The sequence below is a fragment of the Pavona decussata genome, unplaced genomic scaffold (genome assembly GCF_977016875.1).
Source record: "Pavona decussata unplaced genomic scaffold, jaPavDecu1.1 SCAFFOLD_254, whole genome shotgun sequence".
Lineage (NCBI taxonomy): Eukaryota > Metazoa > Cnidaria > Anthozoa > Scleractinia > Agariciidae > Pavona > Pavona decussata.
Window position 1 is genome coordinate 5,768,676 of NW_028145657.1, and position 21,681 is coordinate 5,790,356.

Sequence of the window (21,681 nt, forward strand, 5' to 3'; positions counted from 1 at the left end):
TTTCTGTCCCTCATTGATTTTGTTTTCTCTGTTCATAACGATGGTTGTTGTGCCTTGATCTGCCTTTTTGAGAATAATTTCTTTGTTGTTAACATTAATAAGCTCCTTGAGAGCTCTTCACTGCACAGACCTCAAACACCTCAACCTGGCTTTGGTTCTATTACATTATTACAAAAATTCACCCCCCAATTTCAAAATCCTGGATCTGTGCCTGTCATCTATGTAACTTCTGTTACCACCAGACATGGCAATAACTGATCAAATAAACTCGTTTTTGGAAGCAAATATATTGCAAGCGATTGTGGGGTAAATTGAGTGGATCGTAGCTCCTTTGCAGACACGGTGACCTATATTTTTTTATTTTATTTCTCGGAATAGGACATAGTAGTGAACAGACATAGAAAGTTTGAGAAAATTTGCGCAACAACTTTTATTGTGTGGGAATCACCTTAAGAGTATATAGCAGACCGATCTAGACACGTCAGGTAGTTCAAGCTGTCACGTGATAGTAATCGTCACACAATGCCTGTGTATTACTTGGAGTAACACAAGAGTTATTTTTTAAGTAGGATGATGCCACACTAGTACTGCTGGGGTCCCCAAACTGTTGTTTTTAAAAATACTAAAAAAGAGTTTCAAAATATATTTAATAGTAAAAGCAATCGCTTAAGTCAAGGATCGATATTGACAGTGCCACCAGGCCAGGTGTATAATCAATTATTAATTTTTAAAATAATTTTATCTGCCATGCATGTACTGTTTTATCCCAAGTCACTGTTATGCAGCTACATGTAGCTATCATCATCATCATCATCATCATCATCATCATCATCATCATCATCATCATCATCGTCATCATTATTATCACCATTGTTGTGGTTCTCCCCTCATCAGCCTGTGAGGAAATTACAACATTGCCATGCATATAATAATAATGTTTGTATTATTGTTCTTAATTTTGCCATCAAGTTATGCTTTGTCTTCTCTTCCTGGTTTTTTATCTCCATTTCTCGCTCTACATTAATTAACTTTTATCACAGGAAAGCGTCTAATTTGCCAACATTAAGTCATACACTCAATACTTTCACTTAATCCATACTTACATGTAAGTTTGTTAAAGATATAGCCTTCTGCAGTTGTAATTATGTTATAATTGGTTTGTGTTCTCTTTATTACCTCAGTTTACAGACATGTCAGAAGCCAGCAACAGCCCTGATACCGGTTCAAAAGATCAAAATGGCTCCCCACCTCAGCTGATTGCTGATTTACCCTCAATGAAAGATGTTCAAGCAACAACAAAATACCCAAATGATACACATTTACCTGTTGACGTACTTTTACTGACTGTGAAGGATTGTGAGTTCCTAGCTTGTTATAAGCAGTTGCACAATCCTTTCAAATGGTATTTTGATGGCCTTGGGTATGTTTTCTTTGAGGATGTGGATGAGAGAAAAAAGGAGAAAGTGACCATAGCATTGATACGATGCTCTGAAGGATCCAGTGGACCTGGCAGTTCTTTGATTACTGTAAAGAACGCCACCACAGTGTTACGACCGAAAGCTGTCATTTCAGTTGGAATATGCAGTGGTCTGAATCCTGAGAGAACAAACTTGGGAGATGTTGTTGTTTCTGCTAAGCTAAGAGAACAATCAACTGGCATGAGAAGCTATGTGAGCAGACGCTTTCTTGATGTCATCAAGCATGCAGCTGATGGTTGGGTACCACCTCTGAAGGACCCACAAGCTGGAGAAGTCAGAGTGCATTGTGATGGGGAGTTTTTCAGTGGCCCAGAGCAAGTCTGTTCTGAATGGCGGCGCAAACAACTGGCAGATTCCCACCCTGATGCAACTGCCATAGAGATGGAAGGTGAAGGTGAGAACATGTTTTAAGAATTGATAAAGATGTTAAGGTTCATGAAGTCATCATGAGCATGGATGGGAAAAAGAGAAAATCTTGAGACAGGCCAACAGGAATCAAACCCATGACCTTAACTTTCATTTGCCAGTCTAATGCTCTAACCATGTACTGAGTTTCTGATACTTGTGGTGAGCTAGGTTGTTTAATTTTTTGTATCCCAACAAGTTAGGCTACTGCTAGCTTCATACATTACATTCCGTTAAATGGATTGGATTTTTTTGTGTGTCATGTTTGTGTCATGTTGAACATTACACATTTCTTGGTCTTTTGATGGCCTAGCTCAATATTCACTCTCTTTCTGTATTTATCATCATGTAAGGTGCTTTCAACATCACTCATCACAAGAGTATGTCTACAGCTCTGCATGTGTCGCATGTGAACTTGGTAAATGGCCCATGCTGCCATGAGTCAATCTCTCAGTAGCTCAGATGTAGAGCATTTGACTGGTATGCAAAAAGATATGAGTGTGATTCTTATTCTCTTAATGGTCTAGGTTTTGTATTATCATTCCAATCTGTCTTAATTAAAATAGGAATACATTTGAATTTGAATAATCTTAGACAAAATGTCAGACATTGCAGCGTATGCCTGCGACTTCTCATTCACTTACAAGCGCTTCTTGGCATTTTCAAAGTGAATCATTTTTTTTTTTCATTTGCAGGTCTTTTCACAGCAGCATTTGATGTTCAGATTGAATGGCTTGTGGTGAAAGGGATATCAAATTATGCAGATGACAATGAGTCTATGACAGAGAAGTGGAGTTCTTTTGCCAGTGCTATGGCTGCTTCTGTTGTCACCAACATTTTAAGTGATCATAATGTTTTCAAGCAGTGGCCCCACTATCAAGGTACTGTTTATACTGACTAACCCTTTAACACCTAATATCAACATTTAAATGTAGCTAAATGAAATTTAGGCAAGGTTGTGAACGGTGCCTACTTTTGTTACTGCACATGCGCTCTGCGCATCTCGAGATACTTGAGTTTCCCATGGGTGGTGCCTATAAATACAGGGATATTTTTGTGCGGTTTAAAACTATGCTATAAAAGCAGAACTTAGTGAGTGCTCTTTGTATCCAAAAACAAAAATTGGGGTATAACTATGCATTTTCTGAGATAAGAGAGAGGTTTAATTTGAAAAAAAAAAAAATGCCATACATTGCTTTGTATTTTACTGCTATATTGAATAATTTTTGCTTAATTTTCTCTAAAAGAAAATGCCCCGATATCCCAAATTTTCTTTCTAGATTCCAGTAGTATGCTTTTCCCACATAGTCATAAACTGTGCAAAAATACTTCTGTATTACTGGAGGCACAGTCTTTAATCTTGAGCATGACAATGCAGGTCAGCAGTCCTGGGTTGCGATGGACACAGTGGCAGCCCGGGAGTTCTAGTAGGGGCACTCTGTGATGCTCTCATGCAGTTGTTTTTGTGGCACTGCTCGTCCAAAAGTCGTTTGGTTTTTTTGCTATTGCTTAGCTGCATTTGTACTGTCCTTTTCGCTGTGTTTTTTGGCTGTTCATTTTTGCTATCCTGTTTTGCTCCTTCGTTGCACCTATACATTCCCATAGAAGAAGTGGAGAGAGGTTGTTTTAAAATATCAAGCAATTTCCTCTTGTCAGGGCTCAAAGTTTATTTTTGACTTTGGGAGCACCTGTGCTACTAGGTGAAAATTTCTAGGCGCACTGCCGAAATTTTAGGTGCGCAGCTAAAAATTTTAGGAGCACAACTTAAAATACTGGTAGCACCAAAAAGAAAAATCAGAAGCTTCAGACATTAATTTTTATCAGTGATCATTGATAATGGTGTCATGACAACACCCAAACGTTGTTAATTTCTTTTTCTTATTTTCGCTTGCCGATCGTTTACCTGCACGGTTAGTTTTATTTCAATCGTGTGTTTGTTTCTTTCAGTCTCTCACTGTACGTTTGCGATAGCAATAATACTGTTACATTTTTTTGAATATTACATGTTATGGTACGTTCAACAAGATAATAAGACAAAACGAAGGTAAGGAATAACGTCATTGAATCCTTTCGATCAGACGAAATGCTTCAAGTCCCACAGATCACCAACTGAAATTAATTTATCTGGCCACTTTCTGTAGGAAAGGTTAGGTCGTCTTGATCTCTGCCCACTGTTTAACCACTTCACAACTGCTGTAGTTGGGTCAAATGTGTTGGAAGGCAGCAGCCGGCTGTTTGTCTTTTTGTATAAATGAGCGTTTCGAAAAAGAGACTAAATTACATTGTTGACTGCGCATTGACTTAATTGAAATAAAATTCATTGTTTCACAGGAAATACATAACACTTGTCCATGTCTTGAAGAAAAAAAGTCTCTTAACCCAGATTTTTTACACATTCTTGACTCTTTGATATTGGCTATGCGAACTAAATTGCGCGAGAAGCACGTGTTTCAGAAGGTTGCCTTCACTTGTACGTGTCAGCGGTGCGGCCACAAAACCGAGAAGAGTCTGGGGTGGGTTGAAATACGGACAAGAAATGGACTTGGGAAAACAACAAGTAAAACACACACTGATGCAAGAAAAACGGTGTAACTTTATTATGTGGAACCTAATTGTGTTACATCCACATTTGAATTTATTATTTCAAGCTTCTGTTTCGTGTTTAATCAGGCAGAATACACAATAATTGTCAGGTGAGGAATCAAAGTAGCCCCGATTCAGGCGCACTGAACTTGGGCGTTTTTAGGCGCGTGAGTGCGATCACATATGATTTTTCAGGCGCAAAATATCACTAACATTGAGCCCTGCTTGTGTGATCGTGTCCTTAATTCTCTTGACCACTCTGATTCTGATAAATATTGATATTACAAGGAGAAATGTGATGCTGATCACTCTTAGAGCTTAAAGGATTACAAAAGTACTGACCAAGATTTGAAAACAGAAGATAATAATATTCAAGAGACACATGATACATATAGGATGTCTTAGCTTACAATTTTTTATTGTTAGATAATCCAAGAGACACGATACATAATTTATATATAGGATGTCGTAGCTTATGATATTTTATTGTTAGTTCAAAAGTAGCAGACCTCTCAATACCTCAAAACACTGAAAATCTGGAGACTGAGGTAAAAAATCTGGAGATTGATCGTCCGGTAGACAATACCAAGTAAACACAAGTGCTAATCAAAAGAAAGTGCAATTTTTACCATGTTGAAAATGTGAGTGACCAAAATGTAAAGGGACTGGTAATGAAAACTTTATTTTGGCATATGTATTCTATAATTTTTTATATGGTCATGGACTGTGTTTCCAGCAAACAGATGGATGAACTTGGGGTTGTTTACAGAATTGGTGCAAGAAAGTCACCTAAGCAAGCCAAAACTGAAATTGTAGAAGGAAATTGTAACCTTTCAGCTTGTGACTCAAAAATTGTTGACACAAAATTCTTGAGTACTGAAATAAACTTGGAGGTTAATGTTCAAAACTGGTAGACAACAATGGATCTTTGATTTCAACCCATAGCAGTTGTGGGGGCAAATCGTATTCTAATCTATGAAGTAGATATACATTTCTCACAAGCATGTAGACCTCAGTCAAACCTACATGTAGTAGTGTGAACACTTTTTAATCCACATCATAACAAAGCTGTTTTATTTTGTTTGTTTAGATGTTCTTTTGGCATCAAGTAAAGAAGCACCAGTGTCATCCTGTTCTAGTGCCCAGGCCTCTCAGCAAAGTTTTTCTACAGCTTCAGAACATGCAGGTTATAATTAATTCCTACAAGTTACATTAGAGTAGGTTATGCGCTCTTCAGTGGTTCATAGGAGCTAGGTGATATTCATGTTCAGTTCATCAATTACAGAGATATAAAGAATTTTAGCCTTCCCATGATGCCTTAGCTTTAGTGTAAATGTCCGTGTCACCTGCAGGAGCTAAGCAAAATTGACTTCAGGTAATGATTCAGAAGAATGTTTGGCATGGAGCGGATGTAGCATAGAACACTAACTTGCTTGTTGTAACAGGCTAATTTTCACTCAGAGAAAAGACAGGGAAGTTTGTGTCAATTCAGTGTAGAGTCTAAATTATTTTTCTGCAATGTCACTGAAAAATCAGGGAATTTTTTATTTGGATAGTTAGTTGGCAAAGTATTAATTTTATCTTGGGTGGACACTGTAAAGTTGGCAATTTTTTTATGCAGTTGAATGGCAACCTTGGGACAAACTTGCCCAGTACTGAAAAATTCACTTTAATTTCCATGCCCTTTTAAAGTGGTAATTAAACAACACTATAAGAAGTTTGTGTCAGGAACTGGAACTTTGTCCCCTTGTGTTTGCTGACCTTAAATTAAGTGATTTCATCTGAGTTCAAAAGCACACATGCAGCCTGCAATGTCAGCTGAGGTCTCTGGCCACATTGAATACATTTTAATTAATCACTTAATTTACCTGCTAAGTCCCGTATTTAGCACTGCATTTCTAATTGGAGACGCTGTTGACCACTAAAAGAAGCATTGTCGGTTTAACATAAAACCTTGCCAATTGTTTGGAGGCTGATCAGATGATTAGTCCTCGGGCCAAAAAGTCGAATTCAGGACTACTGAACCAAAGTGGTCAGCAGAGAGGATTAGATATCAGCACCTCTACCCACCCAGTCACAGTTATGTACCTTTATTGTAACCTTGCCAGAGGAGGCTGTGGCGAGGATGTGGCATAACTATTATTAATTTATAATCACCAGTGTCACAAAATTGGTATTGTAGAGTTTTAATGTCAAGCAAATGTGTAGAAATTACGAAAAATTCATGTCATATGGTTGCTACATGTATGGAAAGGGCATCAAATGTGGAGGTACCAATCTTACCTTAAGATTATCAGTTTCAGCTTATTTACAGAATAATTTAATGTGGTTACTATGATAATCTCTCAGACCTGCTTTGATATTAATACACTTCTTTTTTATCAGTTTCATCAGAAAGTACTTCAACCAAGAAATCTGCCAACCAGGGTGTCAAGGGCTTCAAACGTGGAGGTACCAATCTTACCTTAAGGTTATCAGTTGATCATTCACAGAATAATTTAATGTGGTTACTATGATAATCTCTCAGACCTGCTTTGATATTAATACACTTCTTTTTTATCAGTTTCATCAGAAAGTACTTCAACCAAGAAATCTGCCAACCAGGGTGTCAAGGGCTTCAAACGTGGAGGTACCAATCTTACCTTAAGGTTATCAGTTGATCATTCACAGAATAATTTAATGTGGTTACTATGATAATCTCTTAGACTGCTTTGATGTTAATAGATTTCTTTTTTATCAGATTTTTCAAAAAGTAGCTCAACCAAGAAATCTGGTAACCAGGGTGTCAAGGGCGTCAAACGTGGAGGTACCAATCTTACCTTAAGATTATCAGTTTCATTTACAGATTAATTTAATGTTGTTACTATGCATGATAATCTCTTAGACTGCTTTGATTTTAATAGATTTCTTCTTATCAGTTTCATCAGAAAGTAGTTCAAGCAGGAAATCTACTAACCAGGGCGTCAAGGGCTTCAAAAGTGGAGGTACCAATCTTACCTTAAGATTATCAGTTTCATTTACAGATTAATTTAATGTTGTTACTATGATAATCTCTCAGACTACTTTGATGTTAATAGATTTCTTTTTTATCAGTTTCATCAGAAAGAAGTTCAACCGAGAAATCTGGTAACCAGGATGTCAAGGGCGTCAAACGTGGAGGTACCAATCTTATTACCTTAAGATTATCAGTTTCATTTACAGATTAATTTAGGGAATTTAACAATTTCAATATTTATCGAAAGTAAACTTTGTTCAAAGTTATCCAATTCTTTAAAGCTGTTAGCAAAAACCGTGAAATTTTCCGAATTATTAGTGACTGTTTCATCTTCAGGAGTTAATATTGATCTCCAAGGGTGGCTATTGGCACATTTAATTATGCCGTAACTTGCTTAATATTCAGTAGATTTTCATCAATTTTTTGCCAGCAAAATTGTTGGTTGTTTTTTAATACTTAAATGACCAGCAGTTACGCAGTCTCCCTCGCAGCCGTGTTTGGGATGCGCTCCCCTAGCGTTGCGTGACATCCCAAAAACCGGCTGTGAGGGAGACTAGCAGTTATGACGAAACTTAAGCAGTTGCAAAAGGGAAGCCTGAAAAAATATCCAGGCTTGAACGGGATTCGAACCCATGACCTCTGGCCAGCTCTCAGTTGGCTTGATAGCTCAGTTGGTAGAGCACTGCACCGGCATCGCAGAGGTCATGGGTTCGAATCCCGTTCAAGCCCGACTTTTTTCAGGCGTTCTTTTCGCATATCTGCGATGGTCATTCAGTTATTGTATCTTTCGTCTGCAGTTCAAATATTTTGTATTTCGTATATTCCACTTCAAAAATTGTCTTAACAGATTTTCTGATCGAAATCGTGATCGACCGTGTAACTTTTTCGAATAAGAACAACTTTGTTTTTGCTCTTGCACTTTGTTTTATGAACATATCTGTTTGTGGCATGTCTACAGTAATCTGTGCACAAAGAACTGCAAACTAAGTTGTAGTTTAGGTGTCATAACGAATATACATGTCGATTGGTGTGTTGCAGTTTATTTAACTGAGTTTTTTTAATTTTTCGCGTTAGTCCTTTTTTTAATATGAAAATCGTTACTCTCTTAACCATTTTTTTTTTTCGATAAAACCCCGCCATTTAGAGCCGGGTCATTCCATAGTTTTTTGTACCTGGACATCAGTTTTTAAAATGTCTTCAAACTAGCCCCAGACGTGCTTTAAATTGTAGTACAGTATCTTAACTTTGTGTTACGAAGGTTGCTTTACATGGACAAGTCGGCACGGTTGCATAAATTAATATATAACTAATTTTCAAAAATCATGAAATAGTCGTTGCATAATCTACAAATATCTTGTTTGGTTAAGAAACAATTAAAAGCTAGAACTTTTAGCAAGACCTCTAGATAGCTTCTAATACTCGTCCTTTTTCTAAGACAAGTAGTCAATGTCAATTTTGTTGCTACAGCTAAGCAGTATTTGCCTTCCACCAGCAAAATGTAGATTCCGCAACATTTTGACATCGTAAAGTTTTCTTTATAAATGAACAAATTGAAAAAAGTTCAACCAAATTTGGTAAGTTCTTATTCACACCTAGAGGTAAGTTGTACTACACCAAAACAACCTGATTTTTTTCTTCTGAAGGCAAAAAAAAAAAAAAAATGAGTGTTTAAATGTCGCGGAATCTACAATTCTGTTACGGAGTCTACAATAATTGTGTTGAAGAAACTACAACTGTTTTGACATAAGGCTTTTTGTATGCCCAAAATGCATAATTTTATCTTCAGCAGGATGCACTGTTGTTTTGTGGCTTAATTTATAACCTCTTCAATCCTATCTGGACCTTTTTTTCTTTTTCCATTTTGGACCGGGGGGAGGGGGGAATCTAACCCTCCCCCTCCAAAACTTTGCAACCATAGAAGCTATGATAATGAGGCTTGGGGAATACATAGTGTGTCCAAAGATGTGTCCATTAAGGTCCGCAAAGCAAATTGATGACATAATATAAGGTCGTAATTAAGCCATGATTGCCAAATGGTGGCATCTTGGATTTCCCCAAAACTTCAGGAAAGCGCCGAAATAAAGCAAAAAGTAATCAAAACCAATAAAGGAACACTAATATGAGCTAAAGACACAAAAGCTACAAGAAGAAAAATTGTTGTAGTTGTTCTTGTTGTTGCATATTTAATAAAAGTACCCAATGAAGATTCTGCAACACCACCATCACTTGAAAAAAAACTAATTATGATGGGGATGTGAGTAATAAAATTTAAATGTTTTGGCATTTATATAAGAAAGATAAAAAGCCCTTTACTATAAAGCAGACACACATTTTAAATTTATGCCAGATTCAGACGACTTCTAACTTTCGTATGGTATAATGAAAATAGAGAATTTTCGGGCCTCAGGACGGCCTCCTAATCATCTAGATCAGCACGAAGCAAACTACTGTTGTGCATAGATCGAATTGTCATCTACCATGCAGAAGTGGTATGATTTTGCTCTGTTGTGTAGATTTCAAGATATGTCATACCAAAAGGCTTTGAATGTAGATTCCGCAACAAACGAAATTCTTTAGAATGACCCAGCCACGGATACTTTCTTCTGGTCGCTATCTTGACAAATTACTGCCTAAGCATAAAAAAACATCGTTTTCTACATGGGAAGTGACATTTCTAAAGTGCATGTACCGTATTTTCTCGATTAAACGCCCCCGCCGTTTATTTAAAATTCGGCAGTTTTGACCCGGCGTTTTTTCGAGGCCGGCGTTTAATCGGGGTCTGGCGTTTATTAATGAAATGTGATTTTGAGCCATTATTCCAGGTTGATTTATTACTACCGATCCTCGGAAACCTAGGGGCAGTTTGGAGAGATCCTCGTGATTCAAACGACAGTGAGCACTACAACACAAGAAAGAAAGTGCGTCAATAATACAACACGAACACGGATACATTGCTATATTTTATTTCGCTGTGCAGCAACTATCCCAGTTATGTTACGCCGGTATTTTTCCTTCGAACGTTACTTTATTAAAATTCCAAAACAGCATACCGTACTTGGTATGTCGTAGCAGTGCCATTCAAGAGGTTACTATTTACTTGTAACCGGTCCTTGTGACCTTGACCCTTTAAAATACGCCGGGACCCCGATTAAACGCACCCGGCGTTTATTTAAAAATCGGCAGTTTTGACCCGGCGTTTATACGAAGCCGGCGTTTAATCGGGGTCCAGCGTTTAATCGAGAAAATACGGTATACAACTTACTTTTATCAAAGACATAGACAGGCGTTTTTTTGTTTTAATTTTTTTCGCCCTCTTTTCTTTTTTTGTACGCCTTGTTGTGTGATTTGCGAGTCTTTTCAGTGGCCTTTCTTGACACTGTAAACAATTCTGCCTAACAACTGCTAAACCAACATGGCGTCAGTTAGCAAATTCCGAAGGAGAAGAAGAAGAAAAAGGAGCTTTTTAAGGGCCAGGAGCACAGAGGGCTTTAATTTACAGAGAACCGTCTATGAATCTATTAAAAGAAAAATATATTCAAAGAGCGATGCTGATAAATAAACAGAAATGCTCATTTCTTAAAGGGGGAGTGTCACCGATTTTTAAGGCCTCTGCGAGTAGCTGAAAAACGTCTTATTTTCAATGGAGTGGTTAAAATAGTGGTTTAGTTTTAACAGTAACATATCCTCACTGCAGACTCATTACCTCACCGCATAATAATAAGTTATGGGAAAAGTCCGCGACTGCAGAGGCAATAGGCATGCAACGAGGATAAATGCTGAAGTTGTCAACCGCCACCAGGGGAGGTGGGGCGGGTCGCGAAAATCGACTCTGGTACCGTTTACAGCAGAGCGGCCAAATTTGTAGTCTAGGGGCTTAAAGCATTATAGCCACAACAAGCATGCGCCATCCCGAGAGAATGCGAACTAATTATGCAAAATTTCTGCGATGAGCTAATTGATTATGCAGTGAGAATAGTAACCGTACGAGTGCACAGAAACTACTGTTAATAACGTTTGGCTGCGGGTGGCTAAGATGGAAGTGGATTTCAACTTTTCAAGTTCTTTTGTTTTATTTTAGAGATATCGCTAACAATTGATTTTGTTTTGTTCTTCCAAGGAGAAAAAGCTTAATATTTTCTTCCCGGGGTTGTAAGAGGAATTTCATGTCACAAAACAAGTTATGTGTCAAATATTTGAGCCGCTATGACCAAAATGTAGCAAAATCGCCGTGCACAATTTTGGATGCTGGGCGTATAATTTGTGGCATAATTTGAAAAAAAAAAAGGAGCAGTGCTACATGGCGTATCATCTGGGAAGGCCTATGTGAAATCTCCCCCCCCCCCCCCCCCCACCCCCCATCGCCAAAAACAAAAATAGAGGAATAAAAGTTAAAATAGAGATGTACTTCTTTTCGCCAACAGATTCTACAAATGCATTTTTGGAGTGGAGTCAAAATCAACTGTGCTCATTATACAACAGTACCATGAGTCAGGTGATGATTACTCCTTGGAACCCAGACGACACCGTAGACATTGACGAGGTGTATGTGGAGTTATCATTTCTGAGAGATGACAGAAAACTTGCTGGAACAGAAAAGGAGAAGCTCGAAGATTACACTGAGATATTTGAGGGGCGCGGACATCATCTCATCCCTAAACGAATTCTTGTGTACGGAAGGCCTGGCATAGGAAAGTCCACCTTTGCAAAGAAACTTGCTGTAGACTGGTCAAGGGGCGAGAAAAAAATCCTAAAGAAATTCGATGTTTCCCTTTTAATTAAGCTGCGAGACATCTGCAATGCTCAAGACATCACCTCCATGTTACAAGAAGCTGAACTGTTGTCTGCTGACGACCCGACGGTATTTAATAAATTGTATGAATACATTCTTCACAGCCAACAGAAAGTCCTGCTTGTTTTGGATGGCTTTGATGAGTACAGCAGTGAAAAATCATCACCTGTTTATGAGATTTGGAAGGGAGTTCGACTGCCAGATTGTACTGTTCTGGTGACAACCCGCCCGTCAAAAGAGGAAGAGCTAAGAGCACCAAGCCATGCTCAGTTCGAGATCAATGGGTTTGAGAGTAAAGAGCAAATTGAAAAATTTGCACTCAAGTTCCTGCATCACCAAGATGATGTAGGGAAGTTTACTGAATTCTTGACTGAACGCGACCTGTGGGATATGGCGAAAATACCACTTCTCCTGTTGATGCTGTGTCTAGCTTGGAAGGACAAAGAAAATCCAGAACTCTTAACCTCTCGGGCGGACCTGTACAAAAGTTTTTTTGACACCCTGTTTGATCACGTGGCAGCCAAAAATCCTGAGCAGACGTTTGCAAGTGTAGATGAATACAAAGAAGATCTCTCAAAGTTAGGAGAGCTAGCATTTGATGCTCTTATGGAGGACTGCCTTTACTTCAAGCTCAGCAAACTACCTGAGGACATTCGCGCTCTCGTTGAGAAATTTATTGGTGCCGGTTTCTTTCAAATTTCCAACCTTTCAAGCTCACGTCGTCCTGAACAAGGCGTTTTCTTCCTGCATAAGACTATACAGGAATTTCTCTCTGCCTGGTTCATCGTTCAGGAACTGGCGAGTGCGAAAGAAGGAGAACTCACCTGTTTGTCGCAAGTTGGTTCCTTTGAAAAAGTCCGGAAGATTGTTGAAGTTCTAAAATTTGTGTGTGAGTTGTCATCAGAAGCTACCAGTGCTGTCTTAAGTCATCTCCGGATAATAGGAGAGAAGGAAGGTCTGATAGAGTGCAGTTTCACTGAAACACCGTCTGTTGAAGACCTGTCTAAAGATCAAACAAAGTTTCGTACGATCAGTTTACATTGTCTACTGTGTTGTCGGGCCTCAGACAGACAGGATATCTTTCCACGATTTCTTCGGTGTGTGAACAGTGTTTTAGTGTTAGATTCATACCAGCTGCCCTTTGTTGCCAGAGAACACGCATTGAAATTTTCCGATTTACCTGGACTAAGTTATTTATTTTTCAACACAGGCTACGGGGGGCAAGAGGTAGATCACAATGTGTTGTCCTTACTGCGCGATTTGGAAACTGTCCTTGTGACCTGTTATGGTGATACCACGGCTGAAGTAGAAAAGTACAATGGTCTGAATTTAAAGGATTTTTTTCTGAAAAAAGAAGGCGGGCAAATGATCCTCTACTTAATTCGCATTACGACAGATTTTAGTCATGACCATCTGCGGTGTATTGAACTACTCCGTGCACTCACATCAGCACCAGAGTTTCCTCCTCAGAAGCCTGTTGATCACATGCAGAATCGGATGAATAGCAATGAGACTGAGAGCACGTCTGGCCGGACACAGAACCATTCTCTGTTATTTGTCAGAGAGATAAACCTAAACAGTCCAACAAGTCAGGAGCTTATGGTTGTAACTAGCGCATTTCCTTTTGTAAATGGACCTCGAGTCATAGACATTTCTGCTAATCTGGAATCCTGCGAGGATCAGCTGAAAGAAAGTTGTTTCTCATGCATTCCCTTCACTAACAGTCTTTATCAATTAAAACTTAGCTATCTTAATTTAACAGCCAAGTCCGCGATTGACATTTTCAAGCAGCTTCACCAGGCCTGTAATATTCATGAACTCGACTTGTCATGGAATAATTTGCACGGCACTCTCAGTGATTTGGCTAAGAACCTTCACCATTTACCACAACTTACCAAACTCAACTTGTCAAATGTTGATATGGGAGATAAAGAGTGTCGACTACTTGCCGACTCTCTTAAATTTGTCCGGAAGTTACAAGTGCTGAATTTATCATACAACCCGCTGAGTCAGGGGATCTGTGAGCTTGCCAAACACCTGTTCAACGTGCCTCATCTGACTGAGCTGGAACTGAGGGATACACAGATGGGTGAAAAGGAAGTCACAGCTGTTGCCCGTAGTTTACAAAGTATTTCAAAGTTGAAGAATCTTTATTTATCATCCAACCCGCTGGGTCAGGGGATCATTGAGCTTTCCAAACACCTGCCCAGTGTGCCTTATCTGACTGAGCTGAACCTGAAGAATACACAGATGGGTGAAAAGGAAGTCACAGCTGTTGCCCGTGCACTAAAGGATCTGCCGGAGCTGGAGCGGCTTTACCTACCCTACAATCCACTGGGCCGAGGAGTAAGTGAACTGACCCAGCATCTCAGTAGTGTTCCTCAGCTGGGGTGGCTGGAGTTGTGGCGTGTTAAGATGACAAAGAAAGAAACCAGTGAGCTGTGTGCTGCAGTGCAGGGAAAGGGGATCATCTTGTGGACAGATTACCATGTACGTTTTTTACTTTCATTGTATTTTGTATTTACTCTTTGTATATTTTACCTTTTAATACTTGACAAACTCCCCGTTAGCTTGTTTCAAGAAATTAATACCGCACTGGAGAAACTTTAGTTGAATTTTTAGGAAGATTTTAACCTATATATTACTTTACAAAATGTTTTGAAAACTGTCTCTGGAAATTCCGAGGGAAGGATACACTAAACGGAATTTTCTCTCAATTATTTTCGTTTAAGAAAGCCGTGTAACTTTAATCTAACGAGGTAAAGTGAACTATTTGAGCCTTGCATCTGTGGTACGTGATACACTACATATGCAAAGAAAAGTTCAATTATTCTCTCATACTTGAAATATTACTACGTAGGATTGAGTCTCATTCGTGCTAAATCGTGTAAGACGGAAATGTTGTTTATGGTTCCTTTTCTTTATTCGTTTAAATCATTCATGTTATTGTTTTGTCAAAATTTCTACCGGGAATGGCGCCGATACCGTTACTCAAACTAATTTTCATGCGACGGTCACATAATAACTTTTATTACGTATCTTTTAAAAGTGCTTAGTCCTTTCAGTGTATTTGTAACGCAGTAAAAACCTGCATTAAGCTGACACCCTCAGAACCCTCGCTAGTGTCCGTTTAAGGCAGGTCTCATTGCACTCCCAAACGTTTACCGGCTATCTGTGGTCGTTTTAGCAAGTTTCCTCTGTGCTTAATTTCGCAAAATTCCATGGAAGTATATTTTGTGAAGTTTATTTTCGCCTTTTTTTAGGTATCGTGCCAATCACGACGTAAAATTGGCTATAGTTGTACCTCAGTTCACTGAGTTGTCCATTGGAAGATTAGAATCACCAGTGCATCTTATAGCGATGTTTGCCGTCTACAAACGTTCTCCTTGTTATTGAAACAAGTCGACCATCAAAATGAAAGAACCCCTTGTTTCAGCAGCTAATAGGCCTCTTTTTGGCACATTTTAATGTGCTGATACGTCACTATTTAAAAATAGTGACGTATCAGCGCGAAATATCTTAACCTCTTTATGAAATTTGGATTTCTTTCGCTGTGATTGTTTTGGTTAAGTTTTGTGTGGGGTATTGTGAACAATTTTGCCCTTTTATTGTGTTTTGTTTTTGAATTTACTCAATAAAACTGGGAAAACATTTAAAACTAAGAAAACCACCAAAATGTACAGTGACCTTTATGTGTGCTGAAATATTTATTATTCAAATTGTCGTTATTTTAAACAAAGATTGAGTATTTAGGCAGTCAGTCTCTGCTGTGTCAGCATAATTTCTGACGGACAGAATTAATAGTAAATGATTGAAATATTTTAATCTATAATCACGAAGGAACCGATTAAGATCGACTTGATGATGGAAACCACTGTGTAACTTGTGCATTTTACTGGTTTCCAGTTTCGCTCATAATGTAAACAACGCTGCAAAAAGCCGAGTATGCGACTTTCGATTTCTGCTACGCAATAGGTTACAATGTTGTTTACTCTTTCCTATTTTGGATTAGAAATAGGATACAAAACCAACAGAGCTGCGAAGATATTGATGACCGATCCATTGTGAATTACCTGAATGGAAACATTTTTGCCCTTCAGCATACAACAGTAAAGCGCTCTTGCTCCCTAAAACTGATATAGCACTGATGTGAACGGAGAAGGACGCCATTAAATGTTTTATCTCTATTTCAATTAAGAAACATCGCTTTGAAGTGTTAATCATTTTCTCAGCCGTTTTCGAAATGAAATGTTCTTGGGGTGCGTTCGCTCTTGGGAAGTCAAAATAGAGACTCGATTGTGGATAGTAAAAGGTGGAAGATAAAACGTGATGAAAGAGAGAAAGTCAATGGAAAAGAATTTCTGTACATTCTTAGAGATTATTGTTCGGGCTCGTCTCTGTGTACATACATGTAAAGCATTGCTCGCTCAATCTGTGAGGTAAGGTTTACCGCAGTCACGTACAGTCTTGTTGTTTTATATATTCTTTTTATTTTGCAATAAAATGTTGGTTACACAAAGCTGACAAAGCAGCACTTTTGCCAGCGCATTGCAGAACAAATAACCACACAATCCTCAATTGTAAAGCACATGCTAATTATCTGTATAGCCCTCGGAGCTGAAATGATCATCAATTTTTTCACGCTGGCCGGAGCCGAAATGATTCCCAACTAATTCAGTTTCAGAACGGAATGGCATGCCTCAATGCGGAATTGGAAACAATTTTCTCCTTGATAATTTTGGCAACGTCGCGTTTTAAGACCGGTAGACATTTGAACACTGTTTTACAAGATAAACATTTCTTGTCACATTGCAGTGAAACCCCGCTTTACGATCACTCGCTTAATGCGCAGCCCCGACACCACCTTCTCTCTGCACAAGCTACCAACAAGTTTCATTCGTACAGTGTATGCATCAATGAAACATGTGTCCGTGACGTTTATTATGAGAAACCGGTTAATACGGACGCCAAGGGACATACAAAAGTTTCCGTAAAAACCGAGTTCCGCCGTACCTATTACTTTCTTATTTCATCTTGTACATTTTCTTGTGGGCTTTGTTAATTTGAGACGCCTCAATCGATGGTATGAACAGATATTTCGCGTATAAGTAAGTAAGTGAGTAAGTAAGTTTATTAACGTGACTAAACACTTAGCTAACCAGCTACTTTACAGGAATAGTCACAAAATAAAATAGTAATAATAATAATAAAAGGAAAAAGTAATGAAAATGATAAATGAAAATACTGAAAAAGATGAGAAAGATACTATTTACAATGTTTCTAAGATTATTGAATATATAGTATAAAATTGTATAAAATGTTTTAAAATATATCAGCATTTGATTACAACATGTAGCGGCCGGCCAAATCCGTATCTAATATCTGTTTCTTGAACAGTTTGTAAGAGTCCGCTTTTCGGTATTCATTCGGTAGTTTATTCCACAGGTTGGCTCCTTCGTATCTGAGTGATTTAAGTCCGTACTTAGTCGTATTTACTTTTGGTAATGTCAAGATTTTGTCTCCTCGAAGATTATAATTACTTTCCCTTAGTTCCACTAGATCGCACAGTGATTCTGACACGCCCTGCCTATTAACTACTTTGTATACAGTAGTCACTATCTTTGCCAATCTTTGATTTAACAACGTTTGGTAGCCAGATTGTTTAAGTAGCATTTCATACGACGAGCTATAATCTCTATAAAGAAATCTCAGTGCTCTTTCATTGAGTTTTTCTAACTTAGTGGTTGCGCTCTTGCTGCAGAAGTTCCATGTTTCTGCGCAGTAATTGAAGTGCGGTACAATGAACGACTGGTACAGCTTCATACGCGTCTCGAACGGCAGCATTTTCTTCATCCTTCAGTCCACTTAACGTGCATATGATCTGTCGTTTGCGACGGTTAGAACCGCTGCAGTAAATTCACGTCTTAGTTATAATAAAATCCTATAAACCACACTGTACCCGCTACAAATGCAAGCCAGCAAACTTACGCGATACACAAAAAAGAAACGATGTCAAAAATAGTTTACGAATATTCGTGATCATGTCCCGATTAGTCAAGGGCCTTGACCAATCGGGACTAATCAACTAAAAACTCTCGAGTCAACATAATAATAATCTTTATTTGTGCTTTTTTTCAATTTACATGTTGATTCTTACAATCTTTTAGTGGTGTTATATAAATTAAATTAATTATTAGTTAGAATAATATGCAAAGCAAGGAAGCTAAATAAACCATTTGGTTATCTTGTTAGCTCCCTGGCTAATTTAGGTTCTAGATAGCAGGCAAAAAAAGAAAAAAAAAATGAAAAAGCAAAAGGAAGGAAGAACTTATTAATTGTAAAACGTTAACGTATGTTACGAGGTCAGCATAAAAGAAAATTAGTTCATGTGTTGTTCTGACAGTAAATAACGTATAATTTGTTTCGGAAAAGCAGACACACTTTGTATGAGTTTTTTTTAAAGGAGTTGGAAGGTCTTTCCAAATATCGGTTGCCATGAAGGAGATTAATTGTTTACCTACATTAGTTCTTACGTTCGGCTTATAAAGATTATGCTTAGCTGCATATCTTGTGTTGTAGCCATGTATATTACTAGCATATTGAAACATGTTGTCGAACACTTCAGGCAGGAGGCCTTTATGCCATGAATGTAAGAATTTCAACACTTGTAGGCGATAAATATTATTAACTGTCAGAAGGCCTAGTAGATTTAGCAAAGGTTTGGCTTTCTCTGTTTCGCTGCCAAATGATTTGGCAAAAAAAAATATTAATCTTACAATATGATTTTGTTTCACTTGAATTTTTCTTATATGTGTTTTGTATACACTTCCCCAAGCTAATATGCCATAAGAAATATAAGGATAGATTAGATTATAGTATATTTGTCTTAGTTGTTTAATTGAGAGGTAATACCTTAATTTCGATATTATTCCAGTGTTTCGAGATATACGAGAACAGACAAAAGAAATGTGGTGTTTCCAGCTTAAAGACTCGTCAATCATAACACCTAGGTATTTTATACATTGCTTTCGTTCTAACGAATAAGAGGAGCCGTCGGTATTTATTATGTTAAGATTTATTGGGATATCTTTTTTTTTTGTCGATTTGATTATCATGAAGTTTGTTTTATCCCTATTGATAGACAGTTTGTTAATATCGCACCATCTTTTCACTTTGGCTCGTTCAGAGTTCATTAAGTGTTCGAGTGTTTTAGGGTCCCTTGCGGATGCAAATACATTTGTATCATCCACAAAGATTTTGAAGCTTAATTTTTGCGAGCTATTTGGCAAATCATTAATGTAGATCAAAAATAGGAGAGGTCCTAGTGTGCTTCCTTGTGGAATTCCACATAACATTGTCTGCTTGGGAGACTTAACCCCATCCAACTCAACATACTGTTTCCTATTTGTAAGATAGCTTTGAAACCAGTTTAAAGGAGTCCCCCTTATTCCATAGGCTTCCAGTTTTCTCAGCAAGATCGTATGGTTTACAGTATCAAAGGCTTTTGAAAAGTCTAAGAAAATACCACAAGTGTATAAATTATTATCAATGGCTTTTCTTAGTGTATTTGTGATTTCAGTTATAGCTTCGGCGGTTGAATGTCCTTTTCTAAAGCCAAATTGAAATTGAAAGAGGATTTTCTGCTTCTCAAAATAGTTGTTAAGTTGCTTGTGTATAAGTTTTTCAAATATTTGTGAAAACGTTGATAACGTTGAGATATGGCGAAAATTGGTGGGATCTGTAACCTCTCCTCCTTTGTCAATTGGTGTAACCTTAGAAATTTTCAGAATATCCGGTACGACACCCTGTTGTAAGGATTGGTTAAAAATGTAGGTCAGACATTCACTAATATAGCTTGAAGCTAGTTTAATAAACTTTCGAGGTACTCCGATAGTTGATTTGTTGAGGTTTGTTCCCATTAATAAATCGTAAACTTCGTGGACAAGGATACTGCGGAATGCAAAACTATCTATAAAAGAACGTTTGATATATTGGATAGGGCTATTATCATCTTTATTCGGCGGTAGTTTGTCAGCAAGTTCACAACCAATATTAATAAAATGTGAATTAAGTTGATGCGCAATACTGGCTTTATCGGTGTAACACCTATTTTTATAAATCAGTTTTGTTATGGAAAGCTGGTCATTGCATTTTGTTTCTTTCGTTTGATTTTCCGGTGTAGACGAACAGATACTGTATCTTTACAAAAAGGAATTTATCTCAAAGCTAACCTGTGAGATAATCAAATCAAATCCAATAAAACGGTGAATAATACAATAGATCGAAAAACAAAAAGAAATCCCTGGCCTAGCCCCGCGCATTTTATTGGCAACCGAGTAAAAGCCGAGTTTGTGTGTAATAATTTTATGGTCACGGAAATAGACGAAATATAACCGACTTTCGAGTTGTCTCTCAGACGGGAAAAAGTAGAACAATGAATTGATTACAAAGTCGTTTACAATTTCCTATCTGGGTTGACTTTTCCTTTGACATTATTGCTGACAAATTATCTCGCTGAAAATCTTACCGCTTTTCAATCTGACAGTGCGTGAAGAGTATTTGCTCCACAAAAGTATTGAATGTTGCAATGTGAAGTGAGAAGGGCACTGGAAATATGCTTTCATTCAATGAAAAATAATAAAGAGCTATTATTTTGAACAGTTAGTCTAAAGAAACTCACAGTTTCTGTGATTAAGATTATTGATTGTTTTGGTTCTTTTGTTTGTACTGGGTCTCTGTAAAACGTACATGTGATGTGTGCGGTGGTTGAAACTCAAATTTATACAAACAACACAATGGCGGGTAATTGAGTGCGGATGGTAAAACTGTTACACGGGCTGCTTTCTGTATAAAGCATATCATTGCTTGTCGCTCCATCTGTGAGGTAAAGTTTTCTGCTGTCATAGTCGGCTGGTGCAGTAACGATACAATGTTTCTCACGAATGGTTTACCAATTAAAACAGAAATAACTGAGCCTGATGGCAGGTGAAAAATAGCACTTTTCTTAAAATCACATTGAATAACCTCCGTCATTGGAGTATTTTTCTTCGAAAAAAATTGATAGCTGTTTCCCGAGGACAGAGGTGAATGTATCATTGGTTTTTTTCAGATAAATGGAGAAAGAAGAAGATTTTCTTTATAGCTTTCCAGTCATAAGTATAAAACATGAAGAAACTGCTTCGTAATGTATGAACATAACAACATAACATAACATAAAATGGTTGCGTATACTGGTAACTGCGAGGATCATTCACTTATTAATTTTTCTTCCGCAGTACAAACGTATGAATTTTCATATATTCACCTTTCAGCTTCTAGTTATTTTTAAACGCTGGCCACGAACAACTAAAAGCTGATTTCCATGTGGGGCGTTTTCAAATGAACAGAACAGACAGGTACAAAAATCAGAAATAAATACAGATAAATACAAT

The 21,681-nt window shown here is 37.8% G+C and overlaps 2 protein-coding genes across 3 annotated transcripts in view; both read left to right on the forward strand.

Moving 5' to 3' along the window:
* Nucleotides 1-21,681, forward strand: part of LOC146456791 (NLR family CARD domain-containing protein 4-like) — a 180,480-nt gene that overhangs the window by 9,259 nt on the left and 149,540 nt on the right. Inside the window, exons 2-4 of the mRNA XM_085092764.1 lie at nt 1,182-1,872; nt 2,579-2,764; nt 5,557-5,652. Of these exons, the coding sequence (XP_084948890.1) occupies nt 1,191-1,872; nt 2,579-2,764; nt 5,557-5,652 (964 nt within the window). The 5' untranslated portion in view covers nt 1,182-1,190. The remainder of the gene's footprint in view (nt 1-1,181; nt 1,873-2,578; nt 2,765-5,556; nt 5,653-21,681) is intronic.
* Nucleotides 1-21,681, forward strand: part of LOC146456792 (uncharacterized) — a 131,634-nt gene that overhangs the window by 6,876 nt on the left and 103,077 nt on the right. The window lies entirely within an intron of this gene.